The 18371-nt window shown below is 37.4% G+C and overlaps 1 protein-coding gene across 2 annotated transcripts in view; it reads right to left on the bottom strand.

The window, feature by feature from the left end:
* The window catches only part of LOC136825167 (uncharacterized), a 138335-nt gene that overhangs the window by 11965 nt on the left and 107999 nt on the right, over positions 1-18371 (bottom strand). For both annotated transcript variants that reach the window (XM_067081203.1, XM_067081196.1), the window contains exons 2-5: positions 9719-10934; positions 4910-5024; positions 714-905; positions 122-217 (exon numbers count right to left, since the gene is read on the bottom strand). In XM_067081203.1, coding sequence (XP_066937304.1) covers positions 122-217; positions 714-905; positions 4910-5024; positions 9719-10746 — 1431 coding nt within the window. In that variant the 5' untranslated portion in view covers positions 10747-10934. The remainder of the gene's footprint in view (positions 1-121; positions 218-713; positions 906-4909; positions 5025-9718; positions 10935-18371) is intronic.

The following is an 18371-nucleotide window of genomic DNA, read 5'->3' on the forward strand; positions in this document are numbered from 1 at the left end:
AACGACTCCGTCATTTTCATTTGCACGTGAAAGTCACGCCTTACGATTGCATTAATAACAGCTACACAGCAACTTCGTTCATTCCACTGATTAAAAGTTTACTGAACTAAAAATGCCTTACCTGGCGTCCGACAAGACGAGTATTACTGGCTGCTCTGACGTAATTTGGAACTTCTGCTCCCTTCTGCCAATTGACACATATGATGTTCACATCCATCTGAAGAAAAAACATTTTTATAATTTCAGGTGCTCGTTTTCTGCTTCATTATCTTTGCATTTCTTTTAGTTTGACCGCCTTCCTGTTTCGAAAGTCCCTTGGGTTTTGGTTATAAGATTTCAAAATACAGGAGACAACAAAAAATTCTACATGAACTCAACTTTCAGCTCAAATTATATGGAATATGAGGTATCATTAAGTGTTGGACTCTCCTACGTGGGTAAAATTATAAAGAAAGTCAATAAAATACCTGTTGTTCAACGAATGTCTGTGGAGCATATACAATTAACAATAGGGGAAAGGAAGATGAAAGGGGCCCCTGAGGGATTGTGCTCCAGGGTTCAGAACTGACAGGAAGACATATACTGTAGAACGGGGATGTGACAGGGATTAGATTGGTGCTCATCTGCAACCCAACAAACGTAAACAGAGAGAGAGAGAGAGAGAGAGAGAGAGAGAGAGAGAGAGAGAGAGAGAGAGAGAGAACGAAACATACCAACTTCAAGATGATTTCTTTCATTTCTCTGATCCAGACGCTGTAACAGGAAGACCCGAACCCATGAATGAGCATCTTGGTTGGCCGCGACGTGTTGAAGTGGGAGTCGAGGATGGTGCTGATGTTTTGGGACTTGATGACCTTTTCCCGGTCACGCCTTTCCCGGGTGAAGAGGAGAAACCGGGTGTTGATCTGCTCAAGAAAAAAAAACCATGATGATAAGAAGATTTAACGCCAAACACTGAAAAAAGGTGACTTTCCACAAACAGGATCGAACAGAATGTTTCTCTGGTTCTAAAGTTTCAGGCATTAGTTATTGCTATGAGCGTTGTACACAAAATCTTAGAAAATATTAAACAAACCCCAGAATGTGGATTTTTTTTTTCTCGGTCAAGAGCAAAACTCGGGATACCAGCAAAATTAGACCAATAAATGATAAGGAAAAATTAAAGCCAAAAACAAAACTTTTAATTTACAATGACCCTTTAAAATTTGTTAAGTGGATGAGGAAACAAACAATTTTCAAATGAATTTGAATGAAAAATAATGTGTGTATGTGTTTAGAGAGAGAGAGAGAGAGAGAGAGAGAGAGAGAGGGTGGGGGCTAGGAGGGTGGTGGGGGGTGGTGAAGACGGGTATTAGCAAAAGCTCATAACTGCGAGAATAAAGGGAAATGGCAAAAAGAGGGAAGCACTTCGACTCTTAAATGCTAAAGTCACAGGGATGACAGAGCAGCTTTTAGCTGGGCGGAGCTTCGCCAGTGAAAGCTGTATCATGAAGCTTAGGAAGCAGTTGGAGATTGTGATAAAAAGGAGAGAGACACAAAGAAAGAAAAAGCGAGAGAAAAAGATAAAATAACTGGAAGCCCATCAAATACGAAAAAGTACTGTTGTATATAAATTTTGTACAGTATTTTCAGTGAGAGAGAGAGAGAGAGAGAGAGAGAGAGAGAGAGAGAGACTAAATTTAGACATGTGTGTTCTTTCTCTGTATTCTAACAGTGAAGTTAGAACCTTCACACTTCATATAGTTAGAGAGAGAGAGAAAGGAAAATGTCGTATATCCATCACAATAATATCTTTAAATGTGAACTGATATTCCTGGAAATATAATTCTCGTAATATAATGAAAATGCCTTGCCGCTGGAAATGCTCATTACAGGTATACCATTATAGTATCTACCTCCTTGATTTTTGGATTATAGAACCTTTGTCTCTCGGGAAGAGTTCTTTTCTTTTCTTTGAATTAGTCGTTTGGCGCAATCCAGTTTCCTGCTTTTTTTTAAGACCACTGGCCAACTTAATGCACCTTAAAGGTCATCTCTCTGAGTATCTGGTCTTATTAGGTTAGTTATCATGTGTATTTGTACTTGCTTTAAAACCTCTCATACTAAGACTACAGTCAGCAAGCCTTTGTTGCATGATTTTCTGTTTTAAGGACTCTGGTTCTTATTGTGGATGGTCTGTCATGACAGTGTATTACTTATCAGTTATAATAATTATTGATTAGAGATGTTTCAGAAATCTAGTTTTGGTTTTTCTAATTTAATATTCAACCTGGACAGTAGTTGCTTATTCTAGCACGCCTTGCAAATCCCCTTCATGCTAATACCGTAGTTCAAAATATGAAGAAACTTAAAGTGCGTTTGCAAGAATAATTTGCGAAAGCGAATGTTTGATGTCATCTGCCATCAGCAGCCGAATACCGAATCTTTGAGAATGCATATCGCATTCTCCCTATAAGTCTTTTTCGTTTTCAGCTGGAGGCATTTTAGCCTTTAACATCATAGCTTCACAGTATGTTAAAATGTCTTATATCACAGATTTCCTGAAGTAAATGAAATCTATTCATAAAATCTCACTTTATGTGTTCTGTGAAACCTCCCATAAACTCATTCCTAATCTTCGATAAAGGATGTGCTTCCAGAGAAGAGTCCCTGCCACCAGAAGCCTTGAGACAAAACTCGATAAACGCCTCCCACTTCTCTTCCGAAGTCCTGAGTAACTGTTCTGCAGGCGGTTTCACCAGCGGCTGTTAGACGCCTCTGACAGTGACTTATGAGTGATTCAGCTCACTGCAAGATGTTATTAGTTCTGCAGGGAAACCGCACATTCCTCTCTGATTTCACACAGTACTCTTGCTCGAAATTTGGCTTCGAGTCTGTTATTGTCATCCAATCTCTTCCTGAGAATCTCAACAACAATTTTTGATCAATCGAATTTCCCCGAATTTCGAATGCTATTTATAGTGATTATATCATTTTGCAGTTTTTCCGAAGATTAAGTTCTCAACGAGTCCACCTGCTGGGGACGGGGGACCAGGGTGAGGTCCAAGTCTCTGCCACCTCAGGCAAGTGATGAATAGCTGCGCCAAAGGCGGAAAGACGCTTGCAGGAACGGTTTGTATTGGTATTCTCTTTCAGTCTGATATCTGATCAATACCGCTTTTCATATGAATCACGCAAGCGTCGCGCTATTCATTTAATTCGAGAAAACTTGGATCTCACATGAGCTAACTTTTCGTATTTCTGTAATGTTTGCTGCTGTTCTTATGAAACTCACAAGCAGCAACGATTCATCCATATTGCATTACACATCATTGACAATTGAATTCCGATTTTAATTGTACTACAAGTACTAGTTCTATCTTCCTTTTTGTTTAACTCAATGGATAGAATACTGTCTAATGTTGTTCAGCTTCAGAAAATCATATTTATTTATTAACTGCTCATCTAAGTATCTAATCAATTCTGGGCTGGCAATACTCCGTCATTTTTCCAGCAATACTCGTACATACCATACACTTGATACATCATTCTTGATGATAAATCAGTTACAAATGGTGCATCTTTTACAAAGATTCCCTTTGGATGTCATAAGAAGCTATATAAACTTTGCGTTTGTTTATTTAAATTTGGGACCCTAACAAGCAACACTTGTTTCGGCTGCTATTAAAATAGACAGAAAATAATAAATGACAATAACATAACTGTGTTGACGGACGCCTCTCCGTTACTGATGAGAGGTCAGCAGAAGGCAAGGAATTCTAGTCTCCATAGATTAAGAGGGTAAACGGATGGCTAAGGCGGTTGATTACGATAAATCCAGAATTTTTTTTCTTTATCAGAAAAGTGAATTCGAATATTATTTCAGATATTTGTAAACAATCTACTTCGTCGTTGCTTCAACGGCTCGGCTTGCCTCAAATTTCTTAAGGACAAATTTAGTAAGATATGCAGACTTATGCACTTACAGTTTTATTAATTTTTTCCCATATAGTGAGAAAATCTCTTCAGTTTTCGCTTCTCTCCTTCAGGAAACCGGGGCCTATCACAACAGCATCATTGTGTGGAAAGAACGACAATACAAACTCACTTGTTACAAGTAAGTTATTATTACTATGTGATTTGAACAGGTCTAAGCCCACAGCGTAACGGCAGAAGATTTTTTTTAATGTCGATAATTCTAATGTATTATATTCCAGATCCCCTCTCTGTCTTCTTTCTAAGAACCTAAGGAAGGATTTCCTTCAAAACTCGGGGTCACCCAAACTATTTACAAAATCCGCTACTGATAATCATGCTCGTTCTCTTGTGAAACGATCAGAATTGCATTCACGTATTCTCATACATACGCACCCGAATTTTGGGTACGTGAAGTTCCATGGGAATTATTATTCTGACCTGATATACACAACACTTTTCACGAATACGTTTTCCAGTTTTATTTATCTACAAATTTCACAAACCTTATATATATATATATATATATATATATATATATATATATATATATATATATATATATATATATATATATATGTATATATATAAGTACATATGTGTGTGTACATATATATATATATATATAATATATATATATACGAATATATGTATATACATACATATGTAAATATACATATAAATACATGCATACATATACACACACATATATATACATTATATATAAATATATATACACACATACAGTACATATATATACATTATTATATATATATATATATATATATATATATATATATTATATATATATATATATATATATATATATATATATATATATATATATATATATATATATATATATATATATATATATATATATATATATATATATATATATATCCACAGAAATGAAGCCCTTTGCATAAGGAATCGCTTGGCCAAGGGCACTCACCTCTTCGGGAGGTGAAGGCAGCATGTCGAGGTAGTCGAAAGGTCCTTCATCCCAGAAGCAGCCGAGATCCTTGTAGCAGACTCTCTCTTCGTCTCTCTTGATGCGCTTCCCTCCTCTGGGGAGAAATGGAGGAAATGAAAAAAAGAAAGGGATGACGTTAGGAACAGAGGGCGACTGTAAAATAAGATTTAGAAAACTGACGTTAAGGGTACACTGAGAAATCGGTTCCTCCTGTGAAGCAGATTTATGCTTTTGATTAGGGCTATCGGTAATAACAGAAAACGAGTATGAGGAAATGCAAAGTTTTTAGTGTTCCTGCCGAGAGTTTTTATATATTACGTACTGATGATTCAGAGAGTAAGAATGTTAGAAACAAATATGAGGTTTCAGACATGATTTGCTAACTCTTATGAATTTGCATGATAAGAGACGCTTTCAGTGAAAGGAAAGAAAAAGATTACGAAAATACCAGTTAGGTCTGAAGTCGTTGATAATCCCATCATCTATTATACGACATAAAAAGGCATCAAATTTCAAATAGCCTTGTGATTTGCACTACATTAAAACTAATTAGCCAGTATGTCCTATTTATTCCCAACCAGTTATTCACATACGAAAATACAAATTATTCGACATGTAAATCCATACCATAGTTTCTTGTGAAAAGTATACCCTTTCAATAATGGGACGCTTAGTTTGATGTGTATCTGATAGACTGCCTAATAGATTTTTTGCTGACACATCAAGCACACAAACCACACTTACACATATAAATAGACACGCAAGCATACGTACATACATACCTTCCTACACACACAAATAATATATACATAATTATATATATATATATATATATATATATATATATATATATATATATATATATATATACTGTACATATACATATACTTATAATATATATATATATAAATATATATATGTATATATATATGCATATACTGTATGTATATATGAATAGGTCTTTTTGCCATAAGAGGAGTGTTTTTCCCAATAAGTGTTGTCTTTAAGATTCTCAGTTAATATTTTGGCACGACGTCGTGACCTCCTTGCTAATTATCCTTCCCAGACTGCGAGATTTGAATAAGAGGCTTTGTCCAGGAGGTCAAGCGCTGGAAATTATCTCTTTTTTTTGGCGCCTTTTTTACTTAGATTACCCTGAAGGAATCAAGGAGTTTTAAGGCTTTTATTTACTATAAACTACATATAACAAACAAATGCACAAATAAATTTATTTATATTTCAGTAAAAATTCTGGAATCTAGTACATATTAGGATATCCTAGTAAAGTTTATTCTTTTCATGGGAGAAATGGGGAACAATGTCAGCCTGCGGAAAGCAGCGAGATTAAAAAATGAACGCGGACTTAGAGAGTAATTGAAATGATATATATATGTACAGTAATTATTGGGCTGAAGGATGCTTATGAATGAGATTCATGTTATTTTCATCATTTATTCTTATCCTTTTGACGGATATGTTTCGAACAATAGATTTTCATTGGAGGCTATGTATGAAATCCCATCCGTAGAAAATGTATCATTTGTTTTAAAATGAAACTGCTTTCTAAAGCTTTTCAGTCGCCTGTGTGAAAGAAAAATGAAAAGAAAATAATCAGTCACCACTGAAGATATTACCCGTTTCAGTTATTAATTTCAGAAAAGGATAAAGATTTACTGACAAGAATACCTACATGGCATTTTTCCTTAGATGCTCATAATATCTAGAACAGTGTACCAGAGTTAGCTCAGCAGACAGGGGACTTCTCAACCTTTTTTGGCCCATGCACCCTTTCACCATATGTCGAATGTCATTTCCCCCGACCCCTTTCCAAAGCTGTCTGCCTCAAAGGCTGTATTCCAAATAATATGCCACAAACATCAAAATACTAACACAAAAAACACACAAGCTAGAGAGGAGGAAGCCCAGTGTGACGTCTCAGTCGTGCGGGCCGTTGCACACTGCGTTTTTTGTGGTCCTAGAGCCAGTTTGAGCCCGCCAATCTGTGGTCACAATTCCCCCCCCCCCTCCCGAAATTCTGAAATACCCCCCTGGGGGGAATTTCCCCTGGTTGAGAACCACTGCTCTAGAACATTAGCTCATTCTAAAATCAAGTTACGAGTTAATCTGACATGAACTGATTCTAAAGCAGGTCCAGATTGATTTCAAAACCTCTGCTGAAGCCATATGCAGATCCGCGGAAGCCTATTTCTCCTTGAATCGTCTTACATGTTCGTTATTTAGTAGGAGTGGCGACCATCGTTGTTGTCATCTATAAAGAATATGGTTTTAATGATCCTTGTCATATAACGGAGTGTGTGTGTGTGTGTGTGTGTGACTTTTCAGTGAAAATTTTACATTTTGCTTGGTGTCCATATTAATCCGTCTTCACATAAAAGCTGAATTAGATATCGTCTTGTTAGCAAGAAGGAAGCATGCTACCTATATATATATATATATATATATATATATATATATATATATATATAATATATATAATATATATATATATATATATATATATATATATATATATAATTATATATATATGTACGTATATGTATGTATATATATATATATATATATATATATATATATATATATATATATATATATATATATATATATATATATATATATATATATATATATATATATATATATATAGTGTGTATAAGTAAATCATCCTCTTATTCTTATTGCATTACTAAGATGTTATTTTACAACTCCGTTTTTAAACTGTTTTGAAGAATTATTGGACTTTTTTTTGTGGGAGGGTAAATTATATATGTGGAAGCAAGACTATATATCACCTACCGCTCTTTTCATTTCTCCTACACAACTTTATTTATATTCTTCTCTTTAAAGATCCCCTTCGAAATAGGTTACTCAGTGTTTTAGACAGTTATCAGCTACTAGGACATTCACCGATCACTGTAGTAATTCATGGTAACAGACGTCATTGAAGCCATTATCAATAGAAATATCATATTCCGTCGTCACTGCAATGTATCTTTTACGTATTAGAGAGGTCAGCTCCGCGTTAATTAAGCTCATGTCCATCAGGCACATCTTTTCCCAGAGCTCTCACATTTCTAGCTGAGATCTGGATTGCGCCCTCATTAGCAAATCCATTGGCTTACTTTCTGTCTTACAGTTCTATCAAAGACGCTGTTCTTAAATGGCCCATTACAGAATTACACACCATTTTCAGTTCCTTCTTCGACTCCTCGTGAGAAGCGGGAAGAGACTTAGAGGCTTCATTTTCATCTCATGTGCCTTACTCCTCAGAATTTTTTTTTTTTCTTACCTACAGCTTGTAGCGTCAGCTGAATTTCTGAGTTATGCTTCGCACAAAAACTTTATGGTCAGTTATTTTAATTCGAGCTGCAATTTTAGACTTCGTAATGTTCGTTTGACTTTGTTTTTAATACCATTGTTGTCAGTAAATCTTTATCCTTTTCTGAAATTAATACTTGGGAACGGGTAATGTTTTCAAAGGTGTCTGATTATTTTATTTTCACTTTTATTTCACACATACGGCCCAAAATCTTTAGAAATCAGTTTCATTTTAACAAACGATGCATTTTCTACGACTGGGACGTTATATATATATAGCCTCCAATAAAGATCCATTGTTGAAATATTTCCATCAAAAGGAAAAGAATATATGATGAAAAGAACATGAATCTCATTCATAAACATCCTTCAGCCCAATAACTATCTTAGCACATAATTTCAATTGCTCCCTAAGTCCGCATTCATCTTTTAATCTCGCTCTTTTCCGAAAGGTAACATTGTTCCCCATTTTGCCCACGAATAGAATAAGTTTTATTAGGATTTCCTTGAGCAGACCATATTTATGAAAGTTCATGTCAAACAGAAAGAAACATACGAGTATACAATGGTCTTTTAGGAGGAAATAGGCCATTAGCTTACGCATTGTCTCTCAGTCATCATTCTTACTCTGTCACGTATCAATGAAACTATAATAGAGGTATACACCACACGTCACATCTATTGGAGTTGTGAATCAGTATCTTTTTGTCATCAAGCTGAAAGGCAAAACGTTTTGAGTGTTGAAAAGACGAGCCGCTGTTCCGCTTGCCTTTCACCCATCTCTCTCTCTCTCTCTCTCTCTCTCTCTCTCTCTCTCTCTCTCTCTCTCTCTCTCTCTCTCTCTCTCTCTCTCTCTCTCTCTCGTTGGAACTACCTACCACCTACCCTTCTCACACCCCCTCCTATCTCTCTCTCTCTTGTTGGAATTGCTTTAGATAAACTGAGGGTTTCAATTTATTAGAATTTTAACCCAATAATTCATGTACTTAATACCTGAAAAATGACTCTAGAACTCCATATACTTCCTTTGCTCAGTTCCTGCCTTTTTTTATTTTAATGTATTGAATAGTCATAAGCATAAGTATGCACCCTTCCTTTCCTAAATCACTAATAATTATCTGAATTAATGAAACACCTACACAGGAGGATGGATGATACTTGTTACTAGATGACATCAGCGAAGGAGAGAAAAAGAGTAATATCAAGGTAAAATAATGCAATGGTGAAATGATTTAGCTCGGGCCTCTGGGGACAACATACTAAATGAATACCAAAAGTGCACCGAACATCAGATACTTTCCGCCCTTTTTTTCGTAAATCACTCTTTAGCAATAAAAGAAATAGACAAAAATACAGCAATATATTGCAAGGGCAGTTTTTGTGATGCAGATTTTGCCAAACAGTTAAACACAAACAACCAAGCTGACTAAGCTACCGGGTGTCCGGACTTACTTCTTCATCTTCTTCTGCAACTTGTTGAGCTCCCACTGGGCCATGCTGGTGACCACAGCTTCGTAGATCTTGAGATCATCTTCCTCGTCGAGTCTTTCGCTCTCCGGGTGAGACACGACGAATCCCATGTCGTCTATGATTCGGTCCTTCCAGACTCGCCCTTTCCGCTTCCTTTTCAAAAATCTGTCTGAGTCGTCTTCTATCTGGTTGGTCTCTGATAATCGGCTCCAATAGCTTTTGCGTTCACCTGCCTCGATAAAAGAGCTTTCTGTCTCACTGATGGCATCCGTGTTTTCGATTTCTGTCTTATCTTCAATCTCGTCGTAGACCTCCCCAGAATTTTGCATCAGTGACGTCTGTTCCGACTGACTGGTAGTTTCTACGGTGTCTGTGACATCATCTTGGGAGATTTCACTGTCAGAAAGTTGTTCTACAGCTTGTTGGTATCCAAAGGTAGTTGCAGTCACTGGTTGATCATAATATAACGTGCTTTGTTCGAATGAAGTATCATCTGAATGGTAAGAGCTTTCTCTGGCTGTGTCATCACCGGGAACGAAAATTTGTGTAGACGTTTCATCATGATATGGAATGGTGGAATATTCCCATGCATGTCCTTCATCTTGTGTTGTGAGGGTCTCTTGGGTGTTTTCTTCTGTGGTGTCCGTTCTCTCCTCCTGAGACTCTGTGGAGTCTGAGTTCAAAACGGTTGATTCATAGATGTCTGTCCAGGATTCCGTCGTACCCAAAGAGGAGGCAACCGTTTCTGTACCTTCGGTTCTTTCTGTGGACTGGGTGTCATAGGCACTATAGGTGGTTGTTTCAGTGGCGTCATTAGTTGCGTAACTAGATTTTGTGGTAAAAGGTCTAACAAATTTGATGACACCTTCTTTTACGGTGATGCCAAAGAACTGGTCGGTGTTCTCTTCTCCCGTACTCCAAGTAGTGACCTCGACATCATCGTTCGTGATGGCCTCCTGCCCTTTATACAAGTCTTGATATTTCTCTGTAGAATTGACATCTGGACTCATCTGCGGACGCGTTTCCTCGCCATTCTGTGTCACCGAAAACGGCTGTTCATTTGGCGGAGTACTCCGATGGCTGAGGTTGACCGACTCTCTTTCCGTGACGTCATCTCCGCTTGTGGCTCCCGACTGGTTGATGCTCAGAGTGCTGGCGTGACATTTACTCCATGATGCAAAGCCTAACACGAAAATCGCTGAAAAAGAAAGAAAAAATGGTTGTAGAAGACTCTTAGATAATAGCTGGTCGTTAAAAGTAATTCTTTTAAGTATTTGGCAAATCTGGGTTTCAAGTGACTATTTTCAATTATGAAATGGCAAACTGAGTTATTCTAACACATAACTGAGTGTCTTATTATTCACGAGACTATTGCGCTGTTTGCCTGGGGATAACAATAATCATTTCAAAATTACGTTCAAGTTTGAGGGGACCGGCATTTTTGGAAGAAACATCTTTACTGATTGTGATATGACCATGAATCTTATACCAGAAATTAGGGATACACCATTTACATCTACTGAACCTCATAAAACCCAGTCTCCTATTATCATTTTTCACCCGAATCAAAGTGGACATTACGCAATTTATGGTATGAACATAAACGAGTTACAAGGTAGGCATACACGAAATGAAAGACAATGTTCAGTGCACATAGCAACTATTCAGTAGAATTTTCTCACTGTTCAATGAACAACAATACTTTGTATAACAATTTTCTGACGATGGTAGACGTCATCTTTTGCTAATCTGCAGTTGAAGGTTTTCATAATCAATCCTACCACAGTTAAAGTACAAATAACATGTAAAAAATACCGCACGGGTATCGTGGAAAAAATGAGGTTCAAGAAATAAGCCATCAAGATATATAACATACAAATAATGCAACAGAGAAGCTAAAAAGCTGTATTCTAAGCCCCGTCACTACAGAAACAACTTAGTCTTGGAAGAGAAAGATCACTGACCCTTTACTAGACTGCTGCAAGGAGGCTGGATAATAAGTTATTGGCTGAGTCATCTCCCGTTCTTACCACCTTGTTATTCTAAGAAGAGCCGATCCAATTAAACCGTGTAATAGTTAATGAAGTTGTTGATGAAGTTAATAACTGTTAATCTCATTACGGTACAAATAAATCAAAATTAAACCAAATAACTCCCATTCATCCTCGACTTCTAACTCCGAATTGTCTTCTGTTCTCCTTTGTGCCCCAGATATACAGGTGCTTTTTCACTAATGCCAGGTGACCACCGGCCAAGTCTTTCTTTTTAAGAGTTGTTACTGTCCTGTCATACCAAGAAAAAACCGACATGAAATATTCGTAAATGGTGGTTCTTCCACTGTCCATGGAAGGGAGATAAGTTGACGGTGACAAGGATTTGGAAGGTCCTTCAACAGTACTCTCATAACCACATTTCTCGCTCTTAGTGTCTTAACACAATGGAGACATGATGGCAGTGTCGTATGCCTGTCTGATAGGTTGCGTAGTGTTGCAAAATCACTCTCTTCGTTTTCCATTGCTATTTTGATAAGAGTGAAATTGCAATATGCGCTCGCATGTGTGTACGAATGCGTAGGAATGTGTACGAGCCTACCAGAGTATATTCAATAATTTCAAGTAAGTGTCATCTTAAGTCAATCTTGTTACTAACATCATTACCAATGTGTGTGTGTATGTGTGTGTGTGTACGCATGCAAGTATGCAAGTGTGTCGAAAGCTTCAGCGTAAAGCGAGGAAATAAAGAAAGCTACAATTCTATCCTAGCGTATATAACTACCAGAGAGGGCGTCAAACAACTGTGATATTTATGAAAAGATACAATAATATCGCCTCTGTGCTAAAGGAAAATAGAGCTCACGATTCAGGTAGCTGCCACATGCCGCTCAGCGAAAGCAAAACTAAATCTTATTCTTGAGGTCTTATGGATGAAAACCGCTCAAAAGTCTTTCATAGAGCGAAGAACGAACTACGTGATCTCCAGAGGTGTAAATTGAATCCTCTGATCATGGAATTTCGACCTTAGATGCAAACCCACGTAAGATTTAAATTACAGTGAGGTGCATTGATTGTTTCCGCCTTACAGCTCTTCGGCAAAAAGAGAAGAATCACGTATTAGAAAGCGCCTCTCAAAATTCCCTCTCCCAAGAAAAACACGATTCGAGTCGCTGTTTTATCCGCTTCGGCCCCAGTAATTAAAACAAGTGATTATGACAGATGTGAATGAAAGCATTAAACCGGGTTTGGGGGATAAATGAAGAACACACAACGGGTAAAAATTGAACGCGAAGTCATAATGACGAAATGATAAGAAAGGAAATCTTCTGAAAAGGATGTAGAAAGTTGAAATGGTGCGCTTATGCTTGAAGCAATTACGGTAATATAACCACCCTCTCCCCCCTCCCCTGTAAGAATAAACCCAGGAAACAAACATCGAGGTCTTTTCTCTAAAAGAAAGTACACCGCCCAACGTAACTACCATTTTACAACATACAACATATTCATGGAACGTATTTTGCTGTTAATTTCTTCACTTTTTAGAGGGAATGAGAAAATAGTTGAAGACAAGCTCGTTAAACGCACACAAAGCCAATTACAGGCTGCATTGATGAGAAAGACACGCTGTCTACTTTGAACATTTTGTTATAAAACAAAACAATGGACTTGTTGCTATCATAATTATAAATTTCCATGGAAAACTTCACATCCATGAGAGAGAGAGAGAGAGAGAGAGAGAGAGAGAGAGAGAGAGAGAGAGAGAGAGAGAGAGAGAATGCTGAACACCGTAGTGAGAGTGAAATTTCAGTATGCTTTCTCTAAAATTAATATCGCTTCTGTTCTCTTTCAATTTATGAAAGAACCTACATTGGTTACACACACACACACACACACACACACACACACACACATATATATATATATATATATATATATATATATATATATATATATATATATGTGTGTGTGTGTGTATTTTTTTTCGCGAGATGTAGTTCAATGAAAATGCTGTCATGTGATTACAGGACAGTACAAGTCATCTACAGTATAACTTCACTGTATCGTAAATAGAAACTGTGGGCCGCTACAGATTGTGTGAAAGAAAACAAAAAGTCATAAGTCAAGACGTTGAACGTGTCCCGTGTGTTTCGCAAAATAAGGAATAAGAAAATTGCCTCCGTCCAACTGAATGCAGTTATTCTACGCGTGCGGCATTTGGCTCGCTACCGCATTCTTGTGGTGTTAGAACGGGGAACCAAGCGTCAGGTAATGGTGCAATAAAACACTGATGAGAGATTGTATAGGTACCCGGTGGCAATGGCTACTTTTTTTTTTATTTTGCTGTTATCACCGCTAAATGAGAATGTCTGTGATATCAAATGCATAAAGAGATGATCACACATCTAGTTCTTTCTACGATAAGCCATGGCTGCCTTAATACTGAATGTGGTGATATCCAAAAATCAAAAGATGAAGATCAAGCATTACGGATGGGACGGATTCCTGATTATAGCATTCATGTTTTATTTCCAATTTTCTTCAAGTAATTACTTTTAGCTTATTACGAGCAATTAGTTTGAGTACAGTAAGTTGCGGCAAATACACCACTTCAAGCTTTTCAGTGTTTTCATGAGCAGCATTCACAGCAGCCAGAAAAATACAGAAAATTAAATTTCTGTCTCTCTGTCTATCTTTTTCTACGCGTCATTTCGCTGAAAAGCGAAATGCTCCTCAACGCCGTCGAAAGCGACCCTTCACCTGCTGTGTGATCGAATCGTCGTCTCACCGCGGCAAGTTCGGAAACCTTAGAGGTCAAACCAAAATGGAGTAGAAGGTCACGCCTGTTTTCCAGCGAGGTCAAGGGTTGACCGCCTAGAAATTAATGCCAATTTTGGCTATGACATGAGCACGCAAAGAAAAGGGAAACAGACGAGACCTGCCAGAAATTGCAGAGAAAGTGAGAAAGTGAGAAAGCGAGATAGGAACGTCGAAGCTCATCATCGCCCAATCACAGAAAGCTCTCTCTCTCTCTCTCTCTCACTCTCTCGGTTTGCCTTGTTGGGATTATTGTTGTTATTATTTTCTCATTACCTTTATTATTATTCGTAAGATAGTTTATTGTCTCACGCTAGGGCAGCAGCTGTGGATAAACATACAAAAGCCTTGCGCTTGCACAAAAATCAGTTCCGTATAAAATTAGGAGTAAACAAGATGACTTTGTAATATTTTTTTCACTTTCATTTATCGATCTCACACTACTGCCCCTTCCTGTTTTACCTTCTTCCCTTTCATTTATCCGCAGGTTCACACCCATATTTCTACTTATGTTGCTATTATGCCACCCACATTTGATTTATTCAAGAAAACAATTCAGCATTCATACTGGCTGGATGAAGAAATTTTATTACGCGTGAACTCTCTCTCTCTCTCTCTCTCTCTCTCTCTCTCTCTCTCTCTCTCTCTCTCTCTCTCTCCAGTATTACTTTTTGGTGGAAGATTTTTAATGCTGTTTGGGAAGATGCAACATTTCCGCGTTGGTTTTTCCTAAGGGTAAATGATATTATTTGCAGACGGAACCAACATTCTATCACGTTTACATTACAGTTGGGGAGCGAGCGACTTTTACCGTATTTACATTCCTTTCCAGATAGCAGTAACAATTAAGTGATGGCAATTTATTTCTTACTGTTTTCGTTTCTCTCATATCTTTGGTCTAAATCCAAAGCCAAAAGATTGTCAGAGATATTGCTGTGTCCGACAAAAACTAGGAACATTTAACATTTCATTTTCATCAATAAAATTCTGACATAACTTGGATTCTGGTCAAACGGGTAAGCACTAAAATGAATGATCATCGCGTAACTAAATGCAATGAGAAGGTTAGTTTAGTTTAGGTGGAACAGATTAGAATCAGTCCTTCAAAAGGAAGGAAAGGAATGTCAACAAGAAACAGGTAAATAATACGCCGAAGTTTCTTCGGCGCAATCGTGTTTTCTGTGCAGCGTGTAATGCTTTATGAAATTCTTAGCCACGGCCCATGAAACTCTCAGCCACGGCCCATGAAACTTTCAGCCACGGCCCGGTGGTGGCATGTCTTGTTGGCACCTATAGAGTTGCCAAACGCACGATCATGGCTAACCTTAACCTTAAATAAAATAAAAACTACTGAGGCTAAAGGGCTGCAATTTGGTGTGTTTGATGATTGGAGGGTGGATGATCAACATACTAATTTGAACCCTCTAGTCTCAGTAGTGTTTAAGATCTGAGGGCGGAAAGCAAAATGCAGACAGACAGACAGACAGACAAATAGCCATCTCAGTAGTTTTCTTTATCAGAAAACTAAAAAGGAAGGGGAAAAGGATGAGAATTCCAAAAGAGAAAACAAGATTCAACATAAATATTTGAAGAGTGCGTCCCTACGTGCTCTTTCACAGGAAATTTTGTACATTCCCACATCTTCCCAGCGGCTTTAAACTCCATATAAAACAGGAACCTCCCATCTGCCAAGCCGAATTCTTGAGTGCAACTAGGTCACAAACTCTCGTTGAGTTCCATCTCGCAGCAGTGCATACTCAATCCAGTTCAAAAGTCTTTCTCATTTGCACTTCTACTGTAGTGAAGCGAGCCAAAGTAAATTGAAAGAAATCTAGTATCACGAAACAAAATCCAGAACACCTAACGCCTCTTTCATCGTTATTTCCAATCTCCCAGACCTTAGTATTAGCATGATGTAAGGGGCCTCAACATGGCGGAGCATGACGTAAATGTTATTTGCGCCATCTATTGCGACGAAAATGAATCACGGGAAGGCAGACCGCCGTGGTAATGACATAGGTGGTTGCTGTTATTTACACGGAGACGTGGCGCTGCTAATGACCCTCTTACGTTACAGTGCGATGTTTTCTTTCCCTTAATTAGGTGACGGGGCTTTCTCCTGAACGTACTGAGACAGGCAGCCAGACAGTCAGATCTCTATGCTAATCAAAGGATAAATAGAGATTAACATAAATAATTCCCCGATTTAGTCAAAGGCATAACGGTGCCGAATAATGGACACATGGTAATTGAGAAATTATATATTACTCAATTTCAAACTCTATAGAGAGCCACGCCTCAGTAAGATATTTTATCGAATGTGGCGTTTGAATTAATCCACCAGTAAGCCGTTTCAGCCATTCCATGTCCCTTCTAACTCTGTACCTTGGGAGAGACGCTGGATCATTCATTAGAATTCTAAAGTCACGAGGTCCTCTTTTAAGAACAGGGAATGGAACAACCCATTTGGTATTAACTTCTCAAATGAATACTAGAGACGGCCTAAGTACAACTGACTCTTTTACCTTCAACTGAAATAGTAAACAAAGAAATACAATAATCAGTAACAATAAAAAAGAACACCAGTAAAAGGAAAACGAAAACATTTAAAAAACCAAAACAATAACGTAATGCAATCAGTAGAAAATAGCAACATAACATTACACAATGATGATGCTGTAAATGAAGTCAAAGAAAAAGGCAAGCAACGAAAGAATAAACACTGACGTAAACGAAATTGAATGACAGCACAAACAAGCCTCTCTCTGCTTTCACGCATAATAATGCCTTCATTAGGAGACAGTAGCACCACAACACCCAACCCTCAGGGCTTACAACCGCAGGCATTGGCTACTGGAGATTCCATGGAAAGTATCTCTCTCTCTTTTTCTCTCTCTATCTCTCTCTCTCTCTTTATATATATATATACTGTATATGTATATAGATATATATATACTGTATATATATATAGATGGAAATATAGATATGACTTTTTTATCACACTGTGATTTATATACAATCATGAAGCAACAAATGTCGCTTAATATCAAATTCACGCTACCTCAGGAATATCTCCGACGGAGAATTATCAACGAAGGGGAATTTATAAGTGATAAATGGATTGGTACTGTCGGGACGCGATCCTCGACACAGCACGTACCCAGCAACTCCAGTCGACGTTACAGTCGACTGGAGTTACTGGAATGCTGTGTCGAGGGATCGCATCCCGACAATACCAATCCATTTATCACTTATAAATTCCCCTTCGGTGATAATTCTCTATACCAGTCGACTGGAGTTGCTGGGTACGTGCTGTGTCGAGAGATCGCGTCCCGACAGTACCAATCCATTTATCACTTATAAATTCCCCTTCAGTGATAATTCTCCGTCGGAGATATTCCCGAGGTAGCGTGAATTTGATATTAAGCGACATTTGTTGCTTCATGATTGTATATATAGATATATATATATATATATAACAATACTACAGCTAGGTAATGTGGAAGTTATCACTACATAACAGATAAAAAATTCACATTCACACACACACACACACTCACGTGCGCACGCGCGCATACACATATACTGTACATGCATTAAAAAAATAGGATTGTATAAGATCGAAGTATTAATGTGATCTTAATGAATTTCGGTGTGATGGTCAGAAAGCCAAGGATATATATATATATATATATATATATATATATATATATATATATATATATATATATATATATATGCCTTATATATATATATGTAATGCATATGTGTATTCACTCATGTATTTATTTATTTATTTATTCAACATACGCCCTATAACTCATGAG

Source organism: Macrobrachium rosenbergii, chromosome 3 (genome assembly GCF_040412425.1).
Source record: "Macrobrachium rosenbergii isolate ZJJX-2024 chromosome 3, ASM4041242v1, whole genome shotgun sequence".
NCBI lineage: Eukaryota > Metazoa > Arthropoda > Malacostraca > Decapoda > Palaemonidae > Macrobrachium > Macrobrachium rosenbergii.